Source organism: Sphaerodactylus townsendi, linkage group LG01 (assembly GCF_021028975.2).
Source record: "Sphaerodactylus townsendi isolate TG3544 linkage group LG01, MPM_Stown_v2.3, whole genome shotgun sequence".
Taxonomy (NCBI): domain Eukaryota; kingdom Metazoa; phylum Chordata; class Lepidosauria; order Squamata; family Sphaerodactylidae; genus Sphaerodactylus; species Sphaerodactylus townsendi.
In genome coordinates, this window is record NC_059425.1 from 159,552,296 (window position 1) to 159,564,785 (window position 12,490).

The 12,490-nt window shown below is 39.5% G+C and overlaps 1 protein-coding gene across 1 annotated transcript in view; it reads right to left on the minus strand.

The window, feature by feature from the left end:
• MBOAT2 (membrane bound O-acyltransferase domain containing 2) overlaps positions 1 to 12,490 on the minus strand; it is a 116,465-nt gene that overhangs the window by 17,007 nt on the left and 86,968 nt on the right. The window contains exons 5-7 of the mRNA XM_048498376.1: positions 10,341 to 10,396; positions 8,733 to 8,787; positions 6,803 to 6,986 (exon numbers count right to left, since the gene is read on the minus strand). Coding sequence (XP_048354333.1) covers positions 6,803 to 6,986; positions 8,733 to 8,787; positions 10,341 to 10,396 — 295 coding nt within the window. The remainder of the gene's footprint in view (positions 1 to 6,802; positions 6,987 to 8,732; positions 8,788 to 10,340; positions 10,397 to 12,490) is intronic.

A 12,490-nucleotide genomic window follows, 5' to 3' on the forward strand; every position in this document is an offset into this window, starting at 1 on the left:
AGGAGACTGATGTTCACTGAAATGTAATTAAGCCACAGGGAAGGAAGAGAAAGGGTAACCAATGCTTACTATTCAAACTAATCTCTACCTGCAGAAGAATGGGGAAAAGTGAAAACGATACCGTTCTAACAATAAGAACTACAATGAACAGGCTTGAAAAGGCAAGACAATAAATACAAGAGGCAACAGACAAACAGCACTAACTAGGTACAGTCCTACATTAGCTGGATAATAAACATACACAAGATGTATTTCAGTGTAATTTGTTAGAGGAATAATTATGGAAGAGAGAAAAAACTTCTCTCATGATTACTTAGCGCTGGCAGATGAATTTAAAAGCAAACTGCTAGAGCCTTTCCTCTGAATGGCTTCAATATCCATTATTTTACAGCTTTATGGCTTCTCCTAATAAGATATTTCTCTTAGTTCCATTCTTCTCCATCATCAGCTATGTTTGGTTTGGTTAATTAAGATCAGGAATGTTTAGCAGCCTGATAGTTAATTTATAAAAAAGGGGGTTTATTTGCCTTCTACATGCAATATCTAGAGAACGAGAAAAAGTCCATGTTTCAAACATGAATGTAGAAATAAATGTAGAGATCTCCAGCCATCTATGGTTTCCCTCTTCCTTTAGCTCCACCCAGCTCCTACATGTCCAGATCTTGCATGGATGGCTGAAGCCCTATTAGTGTGCAGCAGCAATTAAAAAAACAACAACAACCCAACATTTGTTGTCTTTTTTTTACATTTCTCTAGCTCTTTTCCACACTTTTTTCCTCCTTCATTTTACTCTCTTCCTTCCATGAACTGCCACTCGTCAATTCCCATTTAAAAGTTTCTCTCCCCCGCCTCTTATTTCTCAATCTCAACTCTTCATCCATCCTGGTTGGCAATTTAGAAAATATTTAATATTATAGCAGCAAACCTTTGTTAATCCTGTTAATTCAGAAAGGAGGGGGAGAGTTAATGTTTCCCCTTAATCAAAGTAGTAAAAGGATGCTTCCCCCCTCCCCCTTTACAACTGTTTAATCTACTTTAGTAGATTAAACAGTTAGGACTTATTTTCTTGATTTATATCCTACCTTCCTCCCCAAGGGGGACCCAAAGTGGCTGACATTGTTCTCTCCTGTATTTAATCTGTCATGAGCCAGCCCCTGGGTACTTACCAGGACACAGAGGACTCTGAGGCAGAACCTGAGGACACAGTGCAGCCAGAGTTGGCTGCTCCTGGGGAAGACCAGGCAGCAGAGACAACGCCCAGTCCTTCCCTGCCTGATGACATACAGGTGGAGGAGCCTGCAGATCCTCCAAGGGAGGATGCATTGATGAGCCAGCTGTGCATAGGAGGCAGAAGAAGAGGCTGCTACTGCAGAAGCACAGAAGGAGTGCTTGTTTGGCAGCAAGAAATGGGAGATGAGAAGTGTCTGCATCTGATGAGGACTAACTCCTCATAGAATCCTAGCCCCCTTAACAAGGCTCTCTATTTAAGCCTTGCTGTAAGCTTGCTTCTGCCTGGGTGCAACAAATGTGTTACCTGTCACCACCGTGTGCCTGGTTCTTCCTATGTTGTTGCCATCTTTCAATACATCAGCGGCTCAGTATAGTACAGGGCACACAGTGGTGAGTTTAAGATATTTAAGCAACCTAGTTATAATCCAAAATCAGCTGATGGGTGATCTTGGCATCATTTCAGCCTAATCCATCTCGCAGAATAATAAAAAGAGAAGGAATACACAAAGTGCTTTGCATACATTAATCCATAATCTTCGAATAATGACACTGCCTGTCTAATAGATTACAGAAGAAGGCAGAAGCTGTAGCAAGCCAGACCATCCAAAGGCCAAAGTGGGGATTTCTGCCAGCACTGCCCCTTTCCCCTGCCCATCCCTTGCACAAACAAAAATCATTTGGGCTCATCATAGCCCCCATTTTCTGGTCTATTTTTAATTATTAAAAAACCAGTTATTGTTATTGTTTTAAAACTGGTACTTAAGATTTGGGTGCCATCATTCATAGAAAGGACTGGGTTGAAATGTGCTGAACATATCAACAAATTGAGATCTAAAGCTGAGGTATGTCATCCAACATCTGACTTAATGGCTGAGGCCTTCTTAGTTCATGTTCTCAACAGTTACAGTACACAAGCTATACCATGTAAGCTGCAAAAGAATAAAATATTTTGACACTGAAAGGTAATACAGAGTTTCCTGAACTTGTCAACGACTTTGTTCAGGAAATAATTTCTTGATGCCTAAATTTCACCCCCTGCTCAAAATCAACAGAAAGACACTGACTGGTCTCAGTGGATCCTGAGCGAAGTGATTAAAACGTTACTTTTAAGATACCTTTTGGAAGGAGTGCAGTTTGATGCGTTCCTGGCAACTTCACAAATTCTAATTAGCTCAGTGAAGCTTTCTGACTGCTCGTGGCATTTGGGATTGCTGCATGTTGAGTTATGCACACACTGCAGGCAATTAACAAAGGGTTCAGCATCTAAAAATATTTTTTTAAGATGAAGCCAGAAGCAAAGGGGATTTATTCTACAAGAACACAAGAATTTAACGGGTTGCTAATAGCTACATAAAAAAAGAAACTTACGAAGATAGACATTTATTTCAGACAGTTGACACCACTTTGAGCCCCAACAAGTGATAGCTTGTAAAAAGGCATAACAGGAGGGAGATATGAAACAAATCACTTAAGAAATGTTGACCAGATTCAGTTAACATGCAATTAACACAGTAGAAACTGCTACATTAAGCTCACCGTCATGCGCCTAAAAAAGTTAGCAGAAGAAGGGGCTATCATTAATTTTATGCTATAGAAATGAAATTCAAACAAGAAAGGAAGCTTACTGGATTAGGCAGACTCACAGTTCTTTCACCTACAGCTTCACATCTGCTGATCCTCATTACTTGAACTTAATCTAACAACTGCATTCTTTTATTAAACAATGTCTTTGAGAATCTAGCAAAACAAAACCTGACAAGCATTTCAGCAAGATGACAAACTCTGAAGTGTGGCTCTTTACATAAAAAACAAACAAACTGAAATGACAACTTGATATAGCAAATGCTGGAGAAGTTATGCAATCCACATGATTTCCCAAAGCAAACACAAAACTCAATGGTGTTCTAAAAATGCAGCTAGATTTTTTTCTTAACACCAGTTGGAAAGTGTAGAATATCAAGAGCATACATACATCCCCTTTACGGTAATGCAGGAAGCTAATGCAGCATAAACAACATAAACGTCAAGCATATGGAGCAGTACAAATAAAGGAAACCTACCTGTGTTAAGTTATTACTAGATATTTTAAAGGTAGGTTTCTCTATAGATACTCACATTGACCTTGTGTTTTCCAGACCCTTTCTAGCAAGTTTACACAGTAAAATATCACCTTTTTATTCATAAGCCTATGCAGATGTGTTGATGTTGATAAATTTCATAAAATGAGTTTCTTTATACTGTTTTAAATCCTTCAAAATGTACACTGGCCAAATTACTTTTTTTTAAAAAATCAAGTAATTACACATTTAACTACATCCATGTCTGCAGGGAGAAAGCCCATTATATGATGGTTTCCTAACAGAAGACCCACTTCTTCTGTTAGGCAAGAAAGCCATTCCAGGATTACAAATATATATGTTAGGGATGTCATGCAGCTGCCGGCAAAAGAATAGCCTCGTGTCATCATCTCTTTTTGCCTATGTTGAGTCATGCAAAACGTGCAACATGATGCCACACACATGCCTTTAAGCTGTGGCTTGAGGGGACAAAGAAATGGATGAGGAGATGCTGTATCACATACTTGCATTCCTGGGAAAGAGAAAGAGGGATAAGGTGTGGGGGTGGTATTTTCAGTGGGGTGGGTCCTACCCTTACTCTCCCACTCTGCTGAGCAAAGTCTGAAGTCCTCTTCTAGCCTAACAGGCTTCTTCCAACTTAAGTGGCTCTTCTACTGGTTGCTTGGAAGATTTCAGCAAAGCCATGGCTGTAATCCCTAGCTCCTGCAGAAGATCCACAACAGATGTATGGCCCCTTCAGCACATGCAGAATAATGCACTTTTAATCCACTTTCACTGCACTTTGCAGCTGTGCAGAATAGCAAAATTCACTTACAAACAATGGTGAAAGTGGATTGAAAGTGCATTATTCTGCATGTGCAAAAGGGGCTCATGGTAGAATCAGGTTAAATGATCTACATATTCAATAAATCTAGCTCCCTGAGAGGAGATATCCTGAGTTAAATTTAGACATGTACACTTTTTCATGCTTGATGCCAAATTCATATTCAAATAAAGTAAGACTATGTCTGTTTTCATGTCCCAGTCAATCACGATGTATCAACAGGCAGAGTGTCATTAACCAAGAAAGAAGAAAATGACTCATCCATCCAGGTCAATAAATTAGTAGCCTCCTTTCTTAATGGCATGAAAATAAAACCCATCACGTTTAGGTGGGGAAGTGAATATTATAAAGCTGAAAATGCAAACCCTTGCTAACTTTGAGAGCCAGCTATACCATTTCGTCCTTTAAAAAACTGAAATATTTCTAACACAGTAAGTACGCACACTATTGTTTTGCAGTGTGGCTTGTACCGCATCTCACAGCAATATGCGACAGTAAGAGAACAAAGATGTGGACACACAGTTATGTTGACCACTGCATAAGATGCTTACTGTGAAACTGGAGCTAAACACAAGGCATGCCATTATGTAAGGATCTGGGGAAATGATTATGTTTGCGAAAAGAGGCAAAGTCAAATGATCTTTCTGCTTATGCAAAGCAGAATGCAAACTACTCAACAATTAACATCACTTCCCTGTTGATGAAACGTATAGACTACATAAATTTACTGCATTTTTCTATTTATATCCCTTCCCCATAGAGCTCATTTATTTATTTATTCATTCATTCATTCATTTATTTATTTTATTTAATATACTGCCCCATCCCCAAAAGGCTCTGGGCGGTGTATTAGATGCCAAAAAGGGCTTAAGGAAAGGGATGAGACGGGTATCTTTTGAGTTTTGGTCAAGATCAGGGGTAGGGAACCTGCGGCTCTCCAGATGTTCAGGAACTACAATTCCCATCAGCCCCTACCAGCATGGCCAATTGGCCATGCTGGTAGGGGCTGATGGGAATTGTAGTTCCTGAACATCTGGAGAGCCGCAGGTTCCCTACCCCTGGTCAAGATGTTCATATTCCACCTTAGCTACATTCCAGACAGCCAAAGCCTTTCAGCCATCCCCTTTCCAATTTCAACCAGCTTTCAACTAATAGCGAAATATGGACATTCTCCTGTCCCTCACACCCAGCAGAAGCCAGCAATCTGAGACAGACTAATTGCACGATAGTTAAAGGTTTGCTGGAAGAATCTTTTTCTTTTCTGCCAGACTAATCCTAGCTGTAAAAAGGCTGATAAGCAGCCTCTGTCAAAAGTAATGACTCCATTGTTCTCAGCAGCCGGGCGTCAACACTTTGTTCACTGTTCCATATCTTGTTGTCAAGTTGGGTAATTCCTCGCTGAGTAAAACGCATTTTATTCTGATCCGCAGGACCAGCCTGTCTTTTGAGTAAGTCCAGAGATGCTTGGCAGGGGTCAGTAGGTGGGGCGAAGGGAACCAACCCTTCTGTTTGGAAAAAGCTGTCTTTGAACTAGGGAAAAAGAAAGAACCTACAATGCACAGAAACCAGTAACTCTGCCCACATTCATGCTGACATATTTTTATTGAGGTTCTTTTTGCCATTCTTAGATTTTTAACAATCTGTAAGTGCTCTTCCTGTCTCAAGGTTGGTTTGTCTATTAATACTGGGGATCTTTGACTCCTGTTTTATATAAAAAAGGACTGAATAGGAGTCTTTTAATAGTTTGATACCCAATGGGGTTAAATACTGGGTCCTGAACCTTGTGAACAGACGAAATCATGGCAGCTTATGTTTTTTGCAAATGCAAAAGTTTAGGCTGAAAAGCATTTTCTATGGTCTCAGAAATACAGGCTCTCTAGAATGGTTATTTGCTGATGGGACCTTTGAGATGTGCATCAACAGAATAGATGGGGGAGGAGGTAGGGAAGCCATACATTATTTTAAGCTGTACAGGAAACATTACTGAGTTGGAAGAATCCCTTGATACAACAACAGCTGAGAGCGGTGTGAATGTAGGCACAAGGAGAGGAAACTTGGACAGTGGATGGGGGCAAAGCTTAGCAGTAAAAAAGTAAAGCAAGCATTCCACTCACTCTCAGTATAAATTAGGGAGAGGAAAAGTTGAGTGAAATATGAGAGAAATGATATGCTCTGCCACAGGCTTCTCCAACTCTTCAGAATAGCTTTTAGGATGTATAAATGGTGGTGGGAGGGGTCGAAAAGAACCATTACCCAGATATTATTTCACTCATGGCTGACTGGATATAAAGCCATAGTGTGATTTGTTTTTTAGACAATAAACAGAATGTAGAATTTCCATTTATTCTTGTTCTTTCTCCTCCTGAATCAATGGAACTCATTTACACTGCCAATTCCAAACGAAGGTGGGTATTTTACTATATGAAACTGTTTCCAAGCTGTTAAATATTGGTCCACAAGGTCAAAACAATCAAGTGAGCATCAATGGAGAATATCTACTTGTAAACAGAGGTACTACTTCCTTTTCTGAAAGCACACTGCATCATTTATGGATGCCACCATTCATGGTCCACATACAATTTGAGAACTATGCCTGTAGAACAAGTAACACAAACCAAGCTTCTCATGCAATGACAATATAAGAATTAGCAGCAAAAGTCATAGATCTTACATTTGGAGAGGGATCTGTTTTTTCATATTTTATCTCTTCTTTCCCATTTGCTTCAGACTGAGTCGGTTGGTATGATCTGCCTTCAATGAAAGTAATATAGTCTTTATAAGAGCATAACGGGCCTGCCAGGATACCCATGAAATTACAGTTGTAACTTAAATACTCCAGTAGACTTGGCATGCGTCTGTAATTCAAAGACAAGCAACTGGTGAGTTTTTACTTAGACTTTTACAGAGAAGTATACTATAAGACTAGTGTTAATACCATACAGTGATGATAATATAACTGAAATTCAGAAAAGATCAAAGATAAAAGATCTGCATTTTAAATCTATACAGCTGGACAGAGAGATAATAGAGCTGCTGTTCAAGAGGTCTTATGCCCACTAGTGGCTTACAAGGGTTTTGCATGTGGACTGAAAAGCTAACCATACAGGGGTCCCCAAATTTTTTGAGCTTGGGGGCACCTTTGCGATTCTGATACATGGTAATGGGGGACAACTACCATTTGGTTTCTGCAGAAGACAAAACCATACACACAGAAACTCCAAGCACATGGGAGAAGTGGGGCAATTTAAAAATATGCTGCGAAAGAGGAGTGACAGAGAATAAACCCAACACTGTGGTAGAAGCTGCTGCTGAGACATTATTTAAATCTGCACAATCAATCACAGTGACAGTGAACCTATGACACGTATGTCGAAGGTGACACGCCATGATGTTTTGGGTGACATACCAGCATTCACCAACACCCAACAATAACTATTCTCCGTTTGAGTTGGAGTCCATTTTTGTAATGATTTGATGTTTCTTTATATAATACATAAATGAATATGTAAACAATGTTTTTTCTTTTGTGAAGAGGGGGGGATGATTACGTGCCAGAAGAGCCAAGTTAGGCATTTTCTGAATTTTTGACATGTTGAGCCCAAATGTTTGCCATAACTGGCCAATCAGATCTCTAGTGGTCAACCAGAAGTGCTGCTGGGCAAGGGGCCCACATGGCCATACCCATTTCCTTTAAAAAGTTGGTGGATATCTGGGAAGGTGTTAGTGTAACCCTAAATCCACTAGGGGAACCAAAGAGTTGGGATATTCCACATAAGGAAGAAAAGTCTGATTGGAGGGCCTGACGCTACAGGTAGTTCACCTCAGAAGGACTCTGACTTTGTTTTAAACTACATATTAATATTCTAGGTGTGCGAAATTCTTATACTGATTTCTGGAAGGGGGACTGTCTTTAAACTAATTCGGTACTGGCCTGTATTTTGATCTGTTTGCAATGGATTAATCTTCCCAGATTGACTGGAGGTCAATTACCTGAAGCTGCAGGCAATTCACATCAGAAGGACTCCAACTTTGTTATAAACTACATATTAATATTCTAGGGCTACACTGGAACTCCTGAAGAGAAAGAATAGACAACTCAGCATGGCAGGGCAAAGCTGCAAGTCCGTTCATTTTGAAGGGACCTGGCTAGACTGAAACCAGAAAAACTGAGACCCTGCTGGTCTGCTTGAGCACAACAGCCTGAACCAGGGACGTAGGAAAGGGGGTGGGGTTCACGGGTTCAAACCCCTCCCATTACATGTCCGGCTTGATTGAAACAATGCATGGAACGGAACAGCCGGAAAGTCAGCTCAGTCACTGAACCCACCCCATAAAACAATCTAAACCTATGTCACTGGCCTGAACTGTTATATGTTAACTGTTGTTTTAAATATTTGATTGTTGTTCTACATATTATTTCTAATGAAGAAAAAAAAGAACAAATTTTAAATTGTTTGCAGCAATTTTTATGAATGTTAAGTATCGCAAGGTGGAATCATACTGTCAAAGAGGTTAACTCCTTCAGTTCTCAATTGAGAACAATATCTCTGTTATCCCTCTTGGAATTAAATATAAGTTACATTAACAGGCACTAAGCTTACCTCACAGCCAAGCATCGCTGAGACGGCGTCAGTTCTTCATCCTTTCGAAACATTCCTGTGGATGGGGAATAAAATGGGAGTGAAATCCATTAGCTGCCAGTTTATTTGGCAAATGAAGAACCAGGGACATTTTGTAGTAGAATAATATATTTTCTTTTTAGAAGCATGCTTTTCAAAGTAATCAGGTCAACTTAACTTGTCCATATGGACAGATGAACAGTTACAAAAAAGTTCATAAACTGCCACAAATCACCACATTAAAAACGTAATGTTTATTAGCAACTGTTCGGCAAGGTACAAAACAAATCAGTAAAACCAAAGCAGTGTTCAGACTCTGAATTTCTCTAGGAATGTAGCGCTTTGCATCGAAGTGAGAACCCCCTCACATACTTTAGCTCACTGAAGCCTCCCCAAGTTCTGTTCCTAGGGCAGTGGTGGCGAACCTTTGGCACTCCAGATGTTATGGACTACAATTCCCATCAGCCCCTGCCAGCATGGCCAATTGGCCATGCTGGAAGGGGCTGATGGGAATTGTAGTCCATAACATCTGGAGTGCCAAAGGTTCGCCACCACAGTCCTAGGGGGTCACGGTACTCTCGGGAGCAGTGCATAGGGCAAGTGGAAGGACGGGAAGTCATCTCTAGCAACGGAAGTGCCATTTCACCAGTGTAATGGTACCTTTGAATCCAAACTTTCATTTGTTAAGAGATAACTATGCTGAGCATTTAAGGTTCAGTTTTGGGTCTGAGGGGTAAGCTGCAGAACTGCAGTCCAAGCTCTGCTCATGACCTGAGTTCGATCCCAATGAAAGTCAGTCCAGGCAGTTGGCTCAAGGTTGACTCAGCCTTCCCAGGTAGGTAAAATAAGTACCCATCTTGTTGGGGGTAAAGACCAGATGACTGGGGAAGGCAATGGCAAACTACCCCATAATCATAGTCTGCCTAGTAAAGATCGTGATCACCTCATGGATCAGTAATAACCTGGTGCTTGCACAGGGAACTATCTTTATCTTTTGGCTCTACAAGCACTATTTCCTAAAAGTTCTTTAATATATGTAATGAAACTTACCGTGTTTCCACGAAAATAAGACAGGGTCTTCTATTAATTTTTGCACCAAAAGATGCATTAGGGCTTATTTTAGGGAAATAATGGCACTTTCACAATTCATTATGCCTCGCAGTCTCCACTCCCCATCACATATGATGCAAGTTGCATCCTCATTGGCAGGGAGAACCATCCTGATCTGTAACTACCAGTAGGGCTTATTTTTGGAGTTGGGCTTATATTTTAAGCATCCTCCAAAAATCCTGAAAAATCATGCTAGGGCTTATTTTCGGGGTAGGTCTTATTTTCGGGGAAACACGGTAACACTGTTTTAAAGAATCTACAGCACATTTAGGAGAGGTAAAAAAAATCCCTTGAGAGTTTTCAGGTTGTCATTCCTATGTATCTATTTTCTTAATTTAATTAGCTATCACATGCCACTCAGATGGGTTAGTAAATTCACACAAAAATTGCATTAAAGAGATATGACTACATCCCTTAATTTTTCCAGCTTGAAAAGAGCTTATTAAAATGACAATTCGGCTGGAAAAAAAAAACTCTTACCATCATGAATTTCATAAGCCAAGCTTGTAATCTTCTGTGTAATTATCATCATTGGGCTGCAGCAAAGGAAGAATAAAGAAAAACTTCAAAAGCATAACATTCAGATTTCACATTCTAAAAAGACTGCTCTCTTATGAGAAGATAAGCTTAAACAGAATGGCACTTTTCTGCTACTGGTTTTTTTTTTAAAAAAAACTTCAATTGTATCATCATTACTAGCAGAATTTTGCGCAGAACAGGCATGCATTTTGAGGAAATAAAGCAATGGTTTTAATATCAATAAGTCAGCAGTTAAAAATATTAGATTGCTATTTTTACCTTTTAACTAAGAGTACAATCTTTGATTAAGGAGAGGGGCAAATTTTGACAAGGTAGTGCTGAGAATCAAGTACTGCTTCATTTTTGTAGGTCATTATGCAGTAGAATGCAGGTATTATTAAAAGAACATTAACAACTCAAACTTTTTTTAAAAAAGGATTCCCTAAATTTTCTTCATAGGAAGAACTGTTTACCATGGAAAGGTACCAGAGATAATAAACAGACACTGTTGAAATAACTATACTTTTACCCATTCAAGCATGCAAATTCAACCCCTTATTTGCATATAACTATATTGCTGACTTTGAAAAACTGGACTTATTTTAAAATAATAAAAGTAATTAGTGTCTTTGTACAGCCAGCCTGTAGGGAGTAGATTGGCTTTCCTGCACAGCACTGAAAATATTGTTTGCTGCCTTTTAGACACATGGGTAATGATAATAGCAGAGAAGGCAATAAAACCAAGATTCATCAGCACCCAGGACAATACCATTCCTTGGTTACACAATTCAAAGTAGAAAAATAACACACACTTTCTATGGCACAAATTTATTTTTAAAAGCTTTTGATATTTATTTTAATAATTATTTGGTATTAATTCAAAGACAACTGGCTGAAGATGCTCCAATTTTAAAAATTTCTTAAGATGTTTGAATGCAAATTAACTCCGCAATTCAAACCACATTGCTGTTCGCTTTCCCAGATGACAAAGTTAATTGATCCCATCAATTACTACACAGTCAGTCACTGGCCCACCCCAGGCTGTTCCACCTGTCCCAGTACAATACCAACCTAAACTACTAAACTTCTCTCATCCAGTTATCTTTTTAAATATATATATCATTAAATATACTCTTATGTCTAGCCTCTGGAACACAAACATGAATAATAGTTATTGAAATATTTATATACTGTTTCTCTGCATTCACATCTGAAACAGTTCACAACATACTAAATCCATAACAAATTCTTAAATCAACTAAAGGCAATCTTCAAAGCAAACAGCAGCACAAAAATTAAAGCTGTAACAGCAACAAAAACCTGGAGACCTCAACTCAAAAGCTCCTGGTCACCAACGGGTTATACCCAAAGTGTCCTTCTAACGAATCCTGATTGTTAGAGTTTCAGTTCCCCACACACTAGAGCACTGATTAAAAGTGGGGGGAGAGACTGTGTCCCAACTTGTTCATCTATGTCCCAACTTGCACCAGTGGCAGAATGACGATTGTTTTAAATATTGTGCCACAGCATAATCCTCTTGCAGGATCCTTTGTAGAATAGTGGTTTTCTGCCAGCCGCTTGAATCTAACAAAATACAGTTGAACTGCAGCTGTTGTACTGATTTTAGTATGTAGTAAAGACATCTAATGGCCACCTAACAACAAACAACTTTGTTTCTAATATTCTTGGTCATATTTCCTAATTTTAGTGAAAGACTTCTACAATTTCACCTCCCTTTCTACCACAGCCCACAGGATTCTCAGCCATCTGGAATATTTTTGGGAGGTGCAGGGAACTGCTATGGAAGGAGGAGACAGAAAAGTTTAATTCTGCCAGTAAAGTTGATTTAGGATTATTGTTGTGGTTTAAGCAGGGTCAGGTCAGGCACTGCATCCCAGCCAATAATTGTTTTTTCCGGAAAACCCACAACAGCCAGTTGATTCTGGTCATGAAAGCCTTCAACTCTACTTGTGGGTCTTTGGGTCTGGACTTGGGGGAACATTTATACTTTCTTCCTTTAAGATTTAGCAATGGTTATTTTTTTCCGTTACATACTTAGGCCCGTTCCGCACAAGCTATTTAGACCAATGCGGGGCCGGTAAAAACGTTGC